We start from the raw sequence: 19,370 nt of genomic DNA on the forward strand, positions 1-19,370 counted from the left end.
ATCTTTCTAATAATGGGCAAGTCACGAGATTGCACGGTGCCACACCTGCACCTAAGGAAACTGTCCTGAGAGTCACATCTGCTTAGGCTTAAGGCAGGGTTTCGAACTTGATGCTGTATTGGATAAGCCTTAGGGAGTCCATGGGACAGTGTAAGTGCATTTTGCTTGTGGGAGGACTGTCAGTAACGTATGACCAGAGGATGAACTATGGTGGATTAATGATGGCCATGGTTTTTTGCCATTACTCCCATTAAGTGGTGAAATTCTTTTCTCCTGCCCTGGAATGGGGGTTGGCCTTGTGACTTGCTTAGACCAAAAGAACGTTACAGATATGACACTGTGTCAAATTGGAGGCCAAGCCTTGAAGAGGACTGGGAGCTCCCACTTCCTCCCTCTGAAAAGCCAGCTGCCTTGTGGTAGAGAAGCTGTGTGACTGGGAGGCCCTGTGAAGAGAGGCCAATGTGAATGTCCCTGCTGAGTCCCCAGTCGAATGCAGCCACGTGAGTGAGCTAGTCATAGACAGAATGGAGCAGGAAGCCACCCCACTGAGACACCTCAAACACAGAACCATGAGAAATAATAAGTAGCTTTAAACCTTTTAAAAGTCACTATGGCCAAAACCGGTTTGGCTCAGTGGACAGAGCGTCGGCCTGTGGACTGAAAGGTCCCGGGTTCGATTCTGGTCAAGGCACCTTGGTTGCGGGCACATTCCCAGTATGGAGTGTGCAAGAGGCACCTGATCGATGATTCTCTGTCATCGATGTTTCTAACTCTCTATCCCTCTCTTCCTCTCTGTAAAAAATTAATAAAATATATTTTAAAAGTCACTACATTTTGGGGAGATTGTTGTATAGAAACAGATATTTGAGACATAAGTGGGTGTATATATATTACCAATATAAAAACATAGTTGGGAAGAATATACACCATCTTCTGGATGATGATTACTTCAAGAGAGAAATGACATGGGATGGAAAAGAAGAAATCGGATTCTACAATACTAATGTACCCTATTTTAAAAATGGGATTTGAGAAATTATGGCAAAAAGTTAACATTAGTTATAGTGAAAAGTTGTTTTAATAGTATTACCTCTATTCTTCTGTAAGTCTGAAATAAATAGTTCCTGATTTCATATCTTTTTCACGAGTCTAAAAATAATCAAGGTGATACATTTGGATTCCTCTAAGAAGGGCATTCTCACTCTAAGTTAGAAATTTGGTCTATTTCTGCCCAATATTCCCTGGTAATCACTGACATAATTTTAAAATCATTTTTACTTTTAAATGCTTTTTTCGTTCTTCTTCATTTACCATCTTAAAAATATCAAGCCCTTACCTTTTTTTTTTACCTTTATCTTTTTTTTTGAATTTTTCCTTCTCTTCTCTCAAACTAATTTCAAAGTAAGTATAAAATTAAATCTCAAAGCAATTCCAAACCCTCATTCCTTATTTTAAAACTAGAGGCCTGGTGCACAAAATTTGTGCAAGAGGTGGAGGGTGTCCCTCAGCCCATCCTGTACCCTCTCCCATCTGGAACCCCTTGAGGAATGTTCGACAGCCTGTTAGTGGGATTGGGCCTAAATGGGTGGTCAGACATCCCTCAATAATCCAGGACTGCTGGCTCCCATTGCCCTCCCCTGCTGGCCTGGACCCCCGACAGCCCTCACTTGCAGGCCTGGGTCCCTCCCAAGTGTTCTCCAGTGCAGGCCTGCTACACCGCCCCAATGCTCTCCACTGCAGGCCCAGCCCCTCCCAACTGCTCTCTCCTGAAGGCCTGAGTTCCTACCCCAACTGCCTTCCCTTGCTGGCCTGGTCTCCCCCAACTGCCCTACTCTGCTGGCCTAGTCACCCTTAACTGCCAACAACTGCACTCCCCTGCAGGCTATCTTATAGTGGTCATCATGTGGCAGCCATATTGTATCCACATGAGGGCAGCCATCTTTGACCATATGAGGGCAGCCATCTTGTCTTGGTGTGAGGGTCAATTTGCATATTACTCTTTTCTTAGATAGGATGTTACCTCTGGAATAAAGACAGGTTGAAGAAATGACACAATATATGTGGTCTTTGTTAGACTGGGATAATTTTGGGACTCTGTTCATTATGTAAGCTAGGCAGTATTTCTCAGTGTTTGAGCATCAACCTATGAACCAGGAAGTTACCATTTCATTGCAGGTAAGGGCATTGTGGGCTGTCCCCAGTGTGAGGCATACAGGAGGCAGCAATTGATGATTCTCATCACTGATGTTTCTCTCTCTCCCTCCCTTATGCTCTGAAATCAATAAAAAGAAAATTAATTTAAAAATATATATAATGAGTTGTTATTTTTGGCTAGAAATAAAAGGAAAAGGAAAAAGAGTAAAATCAAGGGTGGTTATGACAGAGAAGAAAACATGTATAAAACTGTAGTACAGTCCAATTCCAATATCATTCACTCGGACTTAAGATTAAGCATACATAACACTAAATGTTCTATTTATATAATTTTAATTTCTCAAATAAGTTACCTCCTGTATTTTACATTAAATAATATATTAATATTAAAGAGTGAAGTTTTGAGTTGTAGTTTTCTTATTAACTAGTCTTAATTATCCATGATTATATTTACCTCAAAATAGTTTCAGAACAAGCAAGTAATGGTAGAGTTCAGTTGAAATATTATAGTTGCGCTGTTTACCATTTAGGATATACTTCAACATGGTCATTTATTTGAGGTCGAGCTGAATTTAAATTGAAGTGCTCCTAAACTATTTTAATGACATAAAAGTCACACTAATATAGAAACAAATAAGAACTCAATTTTATTTTAAATAAAAAACAAAACTCATAGAATCATCTGTATCTTAAACCCATTGCCCAGTCAATTACCAGCATATTCAAGTTCTACTTCCTCTACTGCCTTTCAGGTGATTTTAACTGTAGATGCCACTCTAAATAAAACATTTTAAAAATCTTCATTTCTGTCTGTGCACTAACCAGGAAAAACAAAATAGATGTTCACAGTTCTAGAATCTATAGAATCTGCCAATAGATCACCTGTGATATAAAAACCTTGATTTCAAATATGAAAAATGTAAAGTCGAAAGATGTTAAATGACTTTCCCATGAACCTTAATTGAGGGCAGATCTCGATCCCCTATATTTTGTTATCCCTGCTTCATTTTATTAACCTATTAACCAAGAACTATTTTCCTTTATGATGCAGTGTTTGGGGAAAAAAATCAAGTTTTGTTTCCCAAGAAATGGAAATGGTCAGTACATTACAAAGTTTCAATCTCAGAAACACATCACTGAAAAAAAAAAAATAGCATACCTCAAGTGCTTGGCACTTTCCTCGAATTCTTTTGCAAAGATGTTGATAATTCTCCAGCTCAACCTTCAGCCTAGAAGTCAATTCCTGGCCAATATAGGGCTCCTTTTTAGCTATTAACTTGATGTTGTTCTTCAGTATATTTACTCGGACTTCCTTTTGCAGCACATCCTCTTTTGCTCTCTGTTCCAGGGAAGGATAGAAATGAAAATTGCCCCCCTTTCTCACTAACCAATGTCTTTCTTTTTCCTAAAATAGCTAAACCAAAATTAAAGCCTCTATGTGATTTCAACTACCTAATTTAGAACACTATTTAGGTAAGCACTAGAGAGACTTATTTTGAAAAAATAATACGATAAAGTTAAATTAAATTAAATTAAATTAAATACTAGCTATAAATCCTCACTCATTATATGCCCCAATGAAAACAGTCCCACATAAACATTTTCATTTAATAACAGGCAGACAAGTTTAACACCTAAGTCATCCTTAACTTATGTTTACTGATATTAAATATTTTCAAAGTCTGGGCCCATGAAAAAAATATCAGTATCTTAATGTAGTAGGCTACCTTTAAAATACCTTATATACTGAATAATTTTTAAAAAAAAAAAAAAATCTACCCTAGCCCAGCTGGCATGGCACAGTGGATTCAGTGCTGACCAATGAACCAGGAGATCCAGGTTCAATTCTCAGTCAAGTCACATGCCTGTGTTGTGCGCTCAATCCTCAGTGTGAGGCCTGCATGAGGTAGCCCACAAATGGTTCTCTTTCATCACTGATGTTTCTTTCTCTCTTTCTCTCTCCTGTCCTCTCTGAAATCAATATATATATATATATATATATATATATATATATATATATATATATATATTTAAAGCTATACTAAAACTTATTCTTCTGTGAAAATATAAGTATAATAAAAGTCCTTTGTCATATATAGTAATGCATGGATTACATCTAATCCATTCTAAAATATATTTTTATTGATTTGAGAGAGGGGGAGAGGGAGAGAAATATCAATAATGACAGAAAATTGCCGAAACCGGCTTGGCTCAGTGGATAGAATGTCAGCCTTTGGACTGAAAGGTTCCAGGTTTGATTCCAGTCAAGGGCATGTACCTTGGTTGCTGGCACATCCCCAGTGGGGGGCGTGCAGGAGGCAGCTGATTGATGTTTCTCTCTCATCGATGTTTCTAATTCTCTATCCCTCTCTCTTCCTCTCTGTAGAAAATCAATAAAATATATTTAAAAAATAAATAAATATTGAGAGAGAATTATTGATTCACTGCCTCCTGCAAGTCCTCTACGGGGGATCAAGCCTGCAATCCGTGTATGTGCTCTGACCTGGAACTGAACTGTGACCTCCTGGTTCACAGGTTGACACTCAGCCACTGAGTCACACAAGCTGGGCAAAATCTAATACTTTTTAAAGAACATCTGCAGAGAGATTTTTGCTTTTAGGCAAGTTAACTTTGGAATAAAACATTCAATGTGTTGCTTAATCTTATTTTTTAAAAATAGCCTTTAATCACTATCTCTTTTAGTTTGGACCCTGAAGAAGACTTGAAGTAAGGTTAGAAAATTGGGAATGATGGCCAGTTCTTTTATCATATTAAAAAAAAAAAAAGAGGGTTCAAGACTACTGCCATAGGAATATAAGTGCACCGGAAGTATATCCTGTGGCCCCAAGTGATATTAAATCCCTTGACAATGGATTAGTGCAACTCCACCTGTTCTAACAAACCACTTATATACATGCGGCACATGCCCCATGTAGTAACTGGCAGAACACATCTGATGAAATAAGAATAAACCCCAAGCAAACTGGAAAGCCTTTCTTGGTCCGAATGGAAAAAAAAAAAATTATCCCTGAAAATTTTTGGAAATAGTTGTGATGATTGCACAATATTGTGAATGTGATTGATGTCACTGAATTTTTTTAATTCAGTCTTTGTGGTTCCACTAGTTCTAAAATAAAAAAAAGTCACAGGGCCCCACATGGATTCAACTCATGAGCCATGTTGAACTTCCTTCCTTACTAGAATCACATCAGTTCCCCTTCCTTTTTTTTTTTTTTAATTTGAAATCCTCCTATGAAGGATTATGTACCATTGACCTTTGAACAACACAATGGATCAAAATTCATAAATAGCTTTGGATTCCCCCAAAATAACTACTAAGCCTACTGTTGACCAATAACTTAAACAGCCTTACGAATAACATAAACAGTCAACTAACACATATTTCGTATGTTATATGTAAGCTAGAGGGGGGGAAAGTTACAAAGAAAACCACAAGAAAGAGAAAATACATTTACAGTATTTATTTTTTAAAATCTGTGTATGAATGGACCCCTACAGTTCAAACCTGTGTTGTTCAAGAGTCAATTGCACAATCATGATTTACAGACAGATGGATGGTCTTTTGTATGATTAATTGACTTTAAAGGGAGAGATATATCTTGCTGATACTGACTATCCCACCCTCACCTGCATCTCCTCTACATCTTTCAAAAGTTCTTCTGGTGACTTGTATTCAAAACTCTTATCTAGGTATTCATCTTCCACCTCCATCATCCATTCTTGCATTTCCTTTAAGTCTTTTTTCAGGTTCTTCACTTTTTCTTGACGTTCAGCCAATTTATCTTTGTGACTAGAAATCTAGAAAAGAAAAGCCACTTAGCCAAATAAATAAGTGTTAATACAGTAAAAGACAGGTTTCTAATAGCTAATTGTACAATGGTAACTTCCCACAAAGATTTTCAGGGTTAAAATTCAGATAAAAGCTTTTATACACTTTGTGCTGATGCTGTGAAAATATAAGCAATAATGAAAACAATAATGATAACTGTGATTCTAGTTCACATTTTGGATGTTAATCTAATCTGGACATATCTGTAATAATCAAAGCACAATATGCTAATGAGACCAGACATCCTTCTGGACAAAGCCAGGTTGTGAGAGAAACAACCTGCTTGCCATGGCTGGAGGGAAGCCTGGGTCCTGGGTGTCAGAGAGAAGCTGATGGTAGCAGCCAGGGGAAACAAGACAAATTTTGTGCATCAGGCCTCTAGTCTATTATAATTTTTAAAATGCTTAACTTCCCAAATTAAGGAATCTAACCTCAAAGCACATGTTATAATCAATAAAAGAACATGTCATAAGAAATTTTACTGTAGCATTGTTTATTGTAGAAAAAAATTAAATAAATATATATATATATATATATATATATATATATACATATATACAGTAAAGCAACAATCAGACTGTCAAATTACAGCAGGTTGTGTAGGGAGATCTGGGGGAGATAATAGATGAACCAAAGGACTTGTATACATGCATATAAATACAACCACTGAAAATAAAACCCTAGGAAGGGAGGATATGTATGGGAGGGAGGGGGGCAAAAAAATCAATAAAATATATTTTAAGAAAATGCAACCAAAATACCCACTTTCTCCTTTTTAACAGGATTCGCTGTAACAATTTTAATTTTAAAAGCATAGAAGAGGAAGCTGTTACTAACGATGTTCATAAAATACTGTTCTACACACTTTATATTTTGATAATTTACTATACTTTCATATTCCACAGAGACACAAAAATGTTATGAGAAAATAGGTGTTTTTCTCAACTTGGTTCAATAACTTAAAAATTTCAGAGAAACCTTAAATATTTCCCAAGAGCTCCTCCCTCTAACTGCAAACTCATTCTTACTAGGGGAGAGATGCCGGCCACAGAGACCATGCTCACTCAAGTTCAACCAAACGGCAGCATCACCTGCCAGGGTTGCTTGGCTGTGCAGGTGATTGTCACCAACAGCCAGGACAGGAATAGATGGCTCTCAGGAGAGTAAAGGGCACAGCTTAGCGGCTTTCCTGTCCCCACTCTCCATCAGGATCACAGTCATAAACATAGAAAGGGGTCAAACAGGAGCTTTGATCTCAGGCCAGTGTGGTACGCTAAGATCCTGCTGCCAGCAATACACACAGCCCTGGCCCAAGCCTGGCTGATCAGCAGTTTAATCTGATCAGCTTCACATACACACACACACACACACACACACACACACACACACACCACATTTCTTGGGCCCTGCTTCCAGAACATTCTCTTTGCTAGTTTCTGGACACTAGTTAGTTATATAATTTTCATGGATCCATAGAGAAATAGAAAAATAAAAATAAATAAAGACACTAGCAAACTTTTCAGAAAGAGCAAAGCTCAAAATTGTAATTAACTCCCTGAAATGATCAATTTTCTATTTTCTGGCATTATAGTGTTCTTTTTTTTATGAGATCCTGGCTAGGTAGAATAGATGACATAGACTGGTTTTTGCTTGTTGGTTGATTTCATATGCCTGTCCATTCTTAGCAAAATAAAAGTTTGGCAGCATTTATGCTTATCTCAAAGTTCTTCAACCTTTTTAGGACTCAGTGAAATGCAATAGTCTGGAGAAATGCCTGCTGCTTAGGATGCTTAAAAATGTCCCATACATTCAGTTTCATGTTTTAAACTTGTAATAATTCACAACTAATTCTATACTGTCATATGTGTGGTATAATAGGTGGATAGGGAGATAGAGACAGACATAGAACTGAAGGTCTATGTCTGTATGTATGTACGTATCCATCAACTTCCTGGCTCCTCACTGCCACTTACAAACCATTTTCCCTATTTCCTTCCTCGAAAAACCCATTCAAGCATATAGTATCAGATTATACATATTAAGAGAAATCTAAATTTGGCTAAATTACTAGATAACTAATGACCTGTCGAATAAAATCTCAGGAAACTGAGGACCCCTCCAGAGCCGTGGGATGGCCTCAAGTCCCAAAGTCCCACCCTGAAGGGCCAGCATGAGGAGGATGGCCCTGAGGCCTGGAGTGCCGCCAGGCCCTGCCCCCCACTGTGCGAACAGCCATCTTGTGACTGCGTGAGAATGTGAGGACCACCTAGCCTTTTATTAGTAAGACTAGTGTCCTGGTGCACAAATTCGTGCACATTGAAAGGGAATTAGAAGCAATATTTTAGTATCACTATTTGCCAAGTCCTCGGTTGAGGTATCTGGCTCCCTCTCCATCCTGTCAGAGTCTGTGAGGGCACCCATGGGGTTGCAGTGTCAAAGCTGGTGCCCCATGGGGCTTCAGAACACTCCTGAGTTCCGCTGGAGTCCCATAGCCCCGCAGGGCCAACGCCCAGTGGTTATGGGGCTGGTGAGGAGGATGAGAGTGGTGGCCTGGCTCTATGAAAACCAAACCGCCCTGGGTTCCCTCTGAGCCCAATCGGTTCCCAGTGGGGCTGCAGGACTTCCCCGAGTCCAGCGGACATGGGGCTGCTGAGGGGGTGAGGGGGGTGGCCTGGCTCCAGGGAAACCGCCCTGGGCTCCCCTGGTCACCTCTAACCCTAAGCTGGTGCCCGGGTCAGGGGCTGGTGAGGGGGTGAGAGTGAGGGCCTGGCTGTGAGGACACCAGGCCGCCCTGGGCCGCCCCGGGTTACCTCTCTGGTGTTGGATCTAGAAAAGGGCCAAAGGCGCTGGGACCGCTTGCGGAGGCAGCGGCAGCAGCGGCGGAAAGCGCTGCCAAGGCCGCCCTCTCGCAGGTCGCAGCAGGGGGACTGCCGAAAACAACACAACATGTCTTCGCGATAGGGACACCTCCATCCACGACTGCTCCAGCAGGAGCGGGTTGGGGTTTGTGGTGGGGACAGGTTGCCCGGCTACCAGGGTTCCACGCCCCGTGTCTGTCATCGGGGCGCGAGGTCACTGCTCCATTGTGGGGTGCAGCTCAGGGTGGGGCACCAGGCAGTGCCCCGGGGGGTTTGTGACATGCCCCTACCCCAGGTCAAGGCTGGGGGGTGGACCTGGCGTGTGGGTGGCTCCCTGCCCCAGGTGTATCCAGAAAGGGGAGCTGAATCTCATTTCCCCCGGGGGGAGGTGGAGGTGGTGATGGAAGTGGAGGTGGAGATGGAGTAGGGGGTGCCCTTTGCCCTCATGTTTAGCCCTGGGGACGCAGCCCCATGGGGTGACTCCCAGATGTGCCTCCAGTCCACCCCACTCTGGCGCCCTCGCGCTTGGCGTCCAGCCCGTCACCGCTCACCTGCGCGCCCATGGTGCACGCGACCATCCCTGACAGGCAGAGGGCCACCCAGGCTTTTAGTAGGAAGATACTATTACCTGCCTTTTAAGTGTGGTCCTGGTGTGGCGGTTTTGTGTAATAGCGTCCTCACTGAGGGGTGAAGTGTGAGGATATATTCAAATCCTTGTCCAAAGTACATTTGTAACCAAAAACAAAGGAAATATACATGTATGTATGTATGCATGTGTGCATTTAGAGAGATCAGGGGAGAAAATGAGAAAGCAAGCATGGGTAAAACACTAAACATGGGCAAATTCAGACATGGCGATGAGGCTGCTCCCTGTACCATTATTTCAACTTTCCTTTCAGTTTAAACATATGCAAAATAAGCAATTTGGGAAAAACGGGGGTGGGGGAAACATTAAAAAAATGCTCAAATATGCAATATAAAATTTTTATATAAACACTAACCCAAAAACAAAACAAAACACTGTATTAAGTGATATACTACCCACAGGACTGTCTGTGAAATATTCCTGTATTTCACATTTTCTCCCCTTTCCTCACTCCACTGCTGTTTCACTAGCAAAAGAGAAGCAATCAATATAGTCCCTTTCCCTTCCATTACTGGGGAGAAGCATTGCATCAGCAATTCTTTCGCTTAGAGAGTAAATTTTGTTCCTTCTCACACATAATCATAGACTTCACTCCAGACATGATGTTCCCTCAATCTCTTCTGCATCATTATTTCTCCTCCTAGGTGAGGTCCTCCTTTCCAGCATGCAAATATCCTGTAGTATCTCTTACTTTTACAAATTACATAAGCATCCCTTTGGATGCCCATGCCCCTCGCCCACCCCGTTTCTTTGGGTCTTTAAAAGCCTCCATTTGACAATTCTAGAGCTTGTTTTTCAGTTCCCATCGGCCTTAGCAATCCCAAGCACCAGGCTCTGTGGGAAGCTCTCTCCTCCTGCCTCCAGGACCTCACACTCTCCTGGCATTTCTCCTCTGGCTGACCTTCCCTTCTCAGCATCCTTCGCCTCTGCCCCTTCCTCTTTCCACACGTAAGTGCCAAGGAACTCCACCTGCATGTCTAATATGGATCTGGACTTGAACCCTTCCAGATGGAAATCATCATGACACGTGCTCCAACAAAAGCTTCTCCTCCTTGAGTCTTCACCATTTCAGTAAATGGCGCCACCATTCACACAAAGTGAACATTTTTGCAAAATCCCTAGCCTGTCCTTGACTGTTCACTTTTTCATATATCACACTTCCAGGCCATTACCAGACTCTCATCTCTACTTACAAACCTCAGTCCACACCCAACATTTCTCATGGCCTCCACCACCATCTCCCCAATCCAGGAGCCACGCTCTCTTAAGGCTGCAATGGCATCTTGCCTGTCCAGATGAATCCAGAGTGATCTGTCACATGTCACTTCCCTGTTCAAAACTCTATAAGTTCCCTTCTGTGTGGCATGATCCTTGAAACAGAATCCCCCGCCTTTGTCTCCAAGGCCATAAACAGCCCCTCCCAACACCCTTCTCCACCACACTACTCACTCAATCTCCCCTTTCACTCAATCCCAGCTGCAGTGCCTTTCTTGCTCTTTGCTAAGCACGGCAAGCTCATTCCCCCTGAGGAGCAAAACTGGACAATCTGTATGTTCTCTGGTTTTCAGACTGTATGAGCCACAACAGTCACTGTTGTCAATGGCATCTGCTTCTTGAAAAACACAGACAGGAAAGCTGAAAAACTTATCTCCTTGCTATATTTCTCCAGTTGGGTTTGGTAGTCAACTAGTTTGGTCTGCACCCTGGTATTGATTCCAGCAACTGGACAACTTGGAAGGTGTGTCTCTACTTCCTTCATGTTTTTCAGCGATGATTCAACTGTATCTATTTTCTTAACAAAAGCCTGAACATATAAATTAAGTCATTATTGAGTTCATTTCCATAGAAGTGTATGCCATAATTATAGTTTGCTTTTATCCCTGCAAATAGTGTAAGAACAGAATGTTTGGGACTCAAAAGTTTAACTGCTTCAGAAATATTGTGCCTAAAAGAAGTTCATTTCACCTGGGCGCTTCATATAGACACCTGCCAAATTAGATTGGAAATATTTGACTCTCAGCAGAATATAGCACTTTAAAAAAATATTTTATTGATTTTTTACAGAGAGGAAGGGAGAGAGACAGAGAGTCAGAAACATCGATGAGAGAGAAACATCAATCAGCTGCCTCTTGCACACCCCCCATGGGGATGTGCCCACAACCAAGGTATATGCCCTTGACCAGAATCAAACTTGGGACCCTTGAGTCTGCAGGTCGAAGCTCTATTCACTGAGCCAAATCAGTTTCGACAGGATATAGCTCTGTTAATGAATTTAGAGAAGCCTAATGATTTCACCAAATATAAGCTGTATGCAGTATTACTGGGAAATTTCGACTATTAAGTATGTTTTTCTTAATGCTTCACCATGTGGCACAATAAGAGCAATATGCAATTGGTAATCATGACACTAAGATTGTCATCATGGCACAAAATGGCAGCTCTTGTTCTCTCTATCCAAATTTCTATAATCATGGCCAAAAATAAAATATAAATAATCAGTCGCTTTTTATTAACTCTAAAGCAAAGAAAGCTTTATAATGAAAGGTATTTAATCTCAGTGTGCTGGCATGTCATATTCTAACCATGTTAATAATAGCCGCAAACAATAAAGGAAAAGAACATGTTATTTATAAGGGCAGGTCCCCTAGGTCACCAGGACTCACCGAGCATTGGTCAAACTGTCTTTCTAGCCCTTCATCATTTCCTGGGACAGCCTGCTCTTCCATTAAGAAGTCTTTAGCACCCTCGATCCACTTCTCAATGACTTTCAAATCAGTCTATGGAACACAATAACAAAGGGGGATATTACTCAGTGACATCCAACCTACTGCATCTCAAAATCTATTGCTACTGGGGGAAAAAGACAATTGTTCCAAACGTTGATAACATCAGTTTCATTAACACTTCTTTTTTTAATATTCCAATTTTAAAAATAATGGTTTTTCTTCATGAATAACTTGATCCCCCATGATTTGACAGTTTTCTAACCAGTCTAAAAATTTCAAAACATTCCCCAATGAACCAAGCTATTTTGCCTCAATGTCAGCAGTATCTAGGATTAAAACTTCAAATTATGGGGAGGGGGAATGCTTTTCTAGGGTTAAACAGTGAAATATCTTTTGTTCTTACACAATTTAGAACAAATTTTATTCTATGGTTAGCTACTCAAAGCAGAAATAAATAAAGAGCATAGTGGAGGGAATGAAACAGGCTATTCTTAGTTCTGCTGGACGCTATTATCTGAGAGCCCAGGACTGTCCGCTGCCTAGCTCCATGCTTTCATCCACAACGTATAAACACCCACAATAGCCCGATGCCGTGTATGGTGCCGGGAGGTCTAAAACAGATAAGAAAGGAAATGTTTTGCAGAGGAAAGAGACTTCAGAGACAGCAACATTGGGAGTGGCCCTTAAAGAATGCAAGTCCGTTGGTTCAACTTGATCTCTACCACTGGAGAGAAGTAATGGTCATTTCCTTCCAAGGCCTCCCTCAACACCATCCATCAGTCTGACTTCTTAATTGCCTTTGTATTGAGCTGGCTTTGTTTTCTTGCACCTTCTCTAATTCTTTGCTTCTCGCCCAAACCTTGGAATAAATATGTTTTCTATCCTGTTCAAAAAATACTTTCAGATTTGAAGGCAACCACCATTGCTCCCCTTAGTCTCCCATTGGTTAAACATCCCCAATCCCTTCCAGGGTGTCTCTAGGACATGATATCCAAGTATTGCACTCCCCACTCAGATCAACATGTTCTGGAAACTACAACTTTTCAATGTCCTTACAGTAGGTATGCCACACGGAACTGAGTATTCTTATAATGTTGGGTTGAATGACAACAAAGGGAGCTAACTGGTATGTGACCGCAGATAATTCCATTCATGAAATGCCATCTAAAATTATTTAAGTTTTATTTTTCCTACTGTAGGGTTGTTTTGTTTCTTTCCTCTTTTATTTGATTGTTTATAACTATATTGTTCACAAGAATATGGTTAACTGAAACTCCAAAATTCCTGTAACTTCCACAAAATTACATTTCCCCTATCTCATATTGCTTATAATTAGGAGTTGATGTTTACAAACAATAAACTTTGCCTCCTTAGCTCACAAAATTATTTGAATTTTTAGTTCCTCTATTTTTTAAAAGATATTTTTTATTGATTTCAGAGATGAAAGGAGATTGAGAGAGAGAGAGAAACACCAATGATGAAAGAGAATCACGCCCCACACTGATTCATAAGTTCATAAGTGAAAGCTCAACTACAGAACCACACCACCTGGGGTAGTCTATCTACCAGCATATCAGCTAATCCTCCCAGCTCTTTCTTATCTGCAAATCTGAGATTGAAGTATTCCTTTTCTGTTGACTTCTTTGAGGGTAATTGGGCTTTCTCAGATAAAAAATAAAGACAATGGCAGTGCCTATCTGATCATTCCCCTGTGAAGACACCATGTCATTCATTATTCAACAAATTTCCAGCTTATTTTTCAAAATGAGTCAACCTAATACTAGCATCCAATTAATTTTCCATCTCCCTCTCATAAGATTTTCTCAATTACTTTACTAAAATCTAAGGTTGCCAAAAAATGATGGTTTGTAGCATTATTTGAACTAAATGAGCTAACATGAAATGTGGCTCTATAACTGTCTGTGATTCAAATAATTGAATATCCATTTTCCAAAAACAATAATTTTAAAGGAAAATCAGTCCTTAAAGGAAATGAGTCTGGACAAGGCTTATTAGTGGTGTCCATGTTGATTCCTGACAACCACATAGCCTTTGCTAGCACGTATAAGACCTCTAGTTGGTCATTTATCTATTGCCAAGAACCAATATCCATCTTACTTCAGGTCTTTCACTTCTACAAAATGCTCCCCTTTAATTAGGACTTACTTCAGGTCTTTCACTTCTAAACAATGCTCCCCTTTAATTAGGACTCCATTTTTCTGGTAATTTCTCACAAAATACATGATGTGACCTTGAGACCATGGTAAAAATCCCAGGTGACTTGGGATGCAGATATAGGCTTCTGAAGGATCTGTGTGGTTTTTCCATCTAACTTAGAATTCAGGCTCTAATACACTCTTAGTAATGACTATTCCACACTTTGTAGTTTGCAGGGCCATTCTCTGATGAAGATGGAAAGCAACACATGTCAATATGCTGAGGCCTTTCTGGCTCTATTAATATTATACCACCTGCACAACCACCTCCTCCCTTTCCATCCACGGCTTTGAAAGCTTTTTTCATCCCACTGTGCACCTTCCACAGTTCCCTTTCCCTCTGTTCTGTCGCCAGCCTGCCCCTGTTCCATAGGCCCATGCTACTCTTACTCTTTGCTATTACTTGCTTTGGTGATGTAACTCTTCTTTTATTGACTCCAGCATCTGAGGATCTTACCACAGAAGACATGGTCAGGACAAGTAGCAGTGGGGTGTGCAAGAAGACAAAAGTGCAAGAAGAGAGAGTCCAGCCAGCATGACTCAGTGGTTGAGAATCAACCTATGAACCAGGAGGTCAGGGTTGGATTCCAGGTCAGGACATATGCCTGGGTTGTAGGCTCGATCCCCAGGGTGGGGTGTGTAGGAGGCAGCCGATGATATTTCCAACTCTCTCTCCCTTTCCCTTTCTCTCTGAAATACATTTTTAATAATCTAAAAAAAAAAGAGAGAAAAGTATGAAACTCTTATAAAGTGCATGAAGAATTCGACCTGCCCACGTAAGGAGCTGCCATTTCTGGCCCTGACAATCTCCATTTCGAACTTTTTAAGAGTTAGCAGCAGCTCTACTGCCATATAACTGACAACTCAATAAATCCAGTTTTTATAAGGAAACTGACAGTCTCCTGGGCCAAGGCTTTTTGACATTTGCATGGAAGCATCATGCTGCAAGGAAGTTTTAGTCACTGTCAGCCTTGACTGGAGCAAGTGGCCCCCACGATACCCAATTTGGCATAAGAGAAGTTTTATGGCATCAACCCTTACCCTTCCTCCCTCTCTCTCACACACAGACTATGTGAAGACACCCAATTCACACACGCCTGTCCTTGGTTACCCTTCACTATGAAGGAAAAGAAATAGGGGAGAAACAGACACCAGCCATGCAGACCAACTGATCACAGGCATCTGAAAAGCTGTTTTCACAACCAAGAGCCCCACAAGTACCCCTCCATGCTGAGTCCTAGGAAAAAGCGTGCCCCCAGGAAGAGGAAGGCTAAGGTCTGAACACCAACTTTCTAATTTCTCTTCTTTGAGCCTCAGAAGCCTCTGGGGAAAATAACAAATACCTTGCCTGAAAATTTCCTGGAAAACATAATGTTTGCACTGGTACAGAGCTGGGATGCAGTAAACAGCACCTATTATTACTAAGATCTACAAAACTAAGTGCTTTAGGACCAAGATTAGCCCCATAAGAGTTACCACGTCCAAACTCTGGTGTTGATTCCCAGTGGACACTCCACAGGAATAAGCAAGGGTGAGTACATGTTTCCTTAAGGGTGTTCTGCCATATAACTTTTGAAAAGTAACTGTTCAAAAATAACAGTTTGAAGAACAGAATCCAGTTCTGCAGAAGGAAGCCAGATAAATGAGGAAAGGCCCAACGTTAAAAATGCCTAGAGCAGTGTCCCATAACTGCCCCTGCCAGCCACACCAGGGGGAGGGTCACTAAGACCAGCTGCTAACACCAGAGAGGAAGCTCTGCTCAGCCCTCCATCAGCTCCTCTTTCCTTGGAAGAAAAACATTGTCTCACTTCACTTGTAATAACGTCCCCTGTGATTTAAAAAAATATCAAGCCCTGGCTGGTTTGGCTCAGTTGGTTGGGCATCATCCTGTTCACTAAAATGTGGCTAGTTCAGTTCTGAGCCAGGGCACATTGCTGGACTGCAGGCTTCATCCTAGGGGGGTTTGAGCAGGAGGCAGCCTATCATCGATGTTCTGCTCTCACATTAATGTTTCTTTCTCCCTCTCTCTCCCTTTCTCTCTAAAAGTCAATAAAATACCAAAAGTCAGCTCACCTTTCATTCAATCATTCAGTAAAGAAGTGACCTAGACAGTAAAAGCACTCACATGCAGTTTCTGTCCTTAAACATCACTGCACTGATGCACTGTGAGCTTCAAATGCACCAAGAGAATTGAATGTTTCTCCACCTCCATCCACTTGAAGAATACAAACATTGCCCTGACCGGTTTGGCTCAGTGGATAGAGCATCAGCCTTTGGACTGAAAGACCCCAGGTTGAATTCCGGTCAAGGGCACATATCTCTGTTGAGGGTCTTGTTCAGATTTTTCAACTCCAAATATCTAAAACCTTAAAAAACAACCAACCAACCAAACAAACAAACAAACAAACAAACACAAAAAACAACCTCAAAGACTCAGGTATCTGCTGTTACCCAGGAAACTTCAAGCACTCTGAGTTACCCCTTCAATCTAGTCACCTCTATCATGCGAGCTCCTCATCCCTGAAACTTTATTTTGATCATTTTAAGTAATTTTCTCTTATCTTTGTGTTCTTTAACACACTAAACATACAGCTTTGGTAGGCAAGTTATAAATCCTAACTTAAGTACATAATAAACGTGGCACTAGAAAGAATGCAAAATATTCAAATAATAGATGTTTGGATCTTACATGGTAACTATTATTTTACCCTGGAATAAACATAAACTCCTAATAGCCTCTAGATTTACCTCAAAAGCTCTCAGTTTGGGGATAATTTCTTCAAGCAAATGCAGATCTTTGGAAACCTTGACCTTCGCTTTGTTCCACTTTCCTTGAACATCATTACATTCTTGATTATACATTTTTCCTACATCTGGAGAAACGTTTTTCTCCAAAGCTTTTGTTTCTTCTGCAAGTTTAAATAATGTAGGTTTTTTATCCTCAAGGATTTTTTCAAGAGCCTGGAAGAAAAATTTTAAAGATTAACAATATGCACAATGATTTGCCTGTACAGATGTAATAATATGATCTATAAACAGTTAAAAGTCACCTTTAAAAAGCATTGAATAACTTTTTTTTAAATTAAAAACAAAACAACACAAAACTGTGGTCCAACCGACGTGGCTCAGTGGTAGAGCACTGACCTCTGAAGCAGGAGGTCACAGTGAGATTCCCAGTCAGGGCACATGCCTGGTTACTGGTTCGATCCCTAGTAGGGGGCATGCAGGAGGCAGGTGGTTGATGATTCTCTCTCATCATTGATGTTTCTAACGCTCTGCCCCTCTCCCTTTCTCTATAAAATCAATAAAAATATATTTTTCAAAAACTGTAAAAAAAATCATATAAAAAAGCACAAATCAGAAAAGTTAAAGCTTTCCCTTCATGAGTTGTATGTGGGTGAGTGTACATGTAGTGTAGTGCAGTGCATTCTCTACACTAAAAACCTCTGTAATAACTCACCCAGTGAGGGCCCAGGGTATAGGGCTCACTCTGTGGCTACTTTATCTGATGAAATGGTTCAGAGCAATGTATCCTAAATGACCAGAGAAGCATTGTTCCTCAGCATAGAAAAAGTACAACACTTCAACTTAATTGATATTGTTCATTTTGTAAAATATATGTATTTTAGTAGATTATAAATAGGTTGAGAATTTTAAGCTAATTACAATAGAAGAAAATATAGTTTGATTCTATTAAAATATTTAATATCATTATGTTTTCTTTTAGCTAAAATGCCACATTATAGTAGCTTCAAATTGTAAGAAATTTTTGACCAATTATGACCAAAAGTGACCAATGTTTTTTAAAGAGTTGAAAAATACCCATAACCAGTTTGGCTCAGTGGATAGAGTATGTAGGCTTGCAGACTGCAGGGTCCCAGGTTTGATTTTGGTCAAGGACATGTACCTTGGTTGTAGGCACATCCCCACTAGGGGGTGTGCAGGAGACAGCTGATCGATGACTCTCTCTCATCGATGTTTCTAACTTTCTATCCCTCTCCTTTCCTCTGTAAAAACTTAATAAGATATTTTTTTAAAAGAAAATATAACTAAATAGTTGGAAAATATTTTTCAAAATATGTGACATATTAGAAGTGACTGTAGATTTCTAAGACCTAAAATATATATTACCTTTTTTTCCTGCAGCGCCTTCTCCACCTCTGCAGGTTCATTCAGGACATCCAATGATGCCTGGGCCTTACTTTCTAAATCACTTAGCATATCTTTCAGAGTTTTCAACGTTTCCAAATACACATGTCCAGGTTGACTCTTCATTTCTGTTCATTTAAAAATACTTCATTTGAGAAAACAATGCTAGAAGCCTACTGTTACAGTATATAACATTAATCTTCTGTATATAATAAGGAAATTATAGTACATAAGAAGTTAAACACTTTTTAAAATTAAAAAGGGTCTCTGTTTGCTACTGGCAGTCTAGACATTGAAGCACCAAAGCATAGGTCGTTATTACTGACCACCTGTCACCTGCGTTTGTCCCACTAAGTCTATGCATATAATCAATGAATTAAGGCATAATTGGGTCAGGGGGAAAGGAGCCTTTTACTATGTTCTTGCAAGAGTGCTGTCTGCTTGTGCAGGCACACACGGAGCAGCGATCACAGGCTATTTATCCCCTTGTCCTGCCTCATTTGAACACCTCTGGTTGAAGACTTCATTCTTTGATTCCTGAGACAAGACGGGGGAAGAATTCCTGCTATGGGCTCTGGTATCAGGGTAGCGTCCACGCCCGGCTCCTCAGTGGCTGAGTACTATGGGCTTCAGTTTCCTCAGGCATGGCCTAGGGCTCCTGTGGGAGCATTTTAAAATGGGCCTAGGCCTTTTCTAGTTGTCTCCACCTCACCCTGGCTAGCTGAGGCTGCGCATCCTGGCTCAGGTGCACAGTGCTCTGTTCTTATAGCC

General features: G+C 40.6%; 1 protein-coding gene across 1 annotated transcript; it reads right to left on the reverse strand.

The window, feature by feature from the left end:
• Nucleotides 1-3,131: 3,131 nt before the first annotated feature.
• Nucleotides 3,132-18,881, reverse strand: LOC118712117 (utrophin-like). Its single transcript, XM_036425609.2, has 6 exons — nucleotides 18,582-18,881; nucleotides 17,199-17,411; nucleotides 12,172-12,285; nucleotides 11,157-11,312; nucleotides 5,803-5,973; nucleotides 3,132-3,493 (listed from the first exon to the last, which is right to left on the reverse strand). The coding sequence occupies exons 1-6, from the start codon at nucleotides 18,723-18,725 to the stop codon at nucleotides 3,185-3,187; spliced, it is 1,107 nt and encodes a 368-aa protein (XP_036281502.2). The 5' UTR covers nucleotides 18,726-18,881; the 3' UTR covers nucleotides 3,132-3,184.
• Nucleotides 18,882-19,370: the final 489 nt, after the last annotated feature.

Source organism: Pipistrellus kuhlii, unplaced genomic scaffold (genome assembly GCF_014108245.1).
Source record: "Pipistrellus kuhlii isolate mPipKuh1 unplaced genomic scaffold, mPipKuh1.p scaffold_m20_p_83, whole genome shotgun sequence".
Classification (NCBI taxonomy): Eukaryota; Metazoa; Chordata; class Mammalia; order Chiroptera; family Vespertilionidae; genus Pipistrellus; species Pipistrellus kuhlii.

Coding starts and splice junctions, on each gene's coding strand:
- LOC118712117 (XM_036425609.2), bottom strand. CDS start 18,725: ATGAAGAGTCAACCTGGACATGTGTATTTGGAAACGTTGAAAACTCTG. Junction 5,974..11,156: donor TGGAGAAATATAGCAAGGAG/ATAAGTTTTTCA, acceptor TTTCTTTTCTAG/ATTTCTAGTCACAAAGATAA. Junction 3,494..5,802: donor AAGATGTAGAGGAGATGCAG/GTGAGGGTGGGA, acceptor TCCCTGGAACAG/AGAGCAAAAGAGGATGTGCT.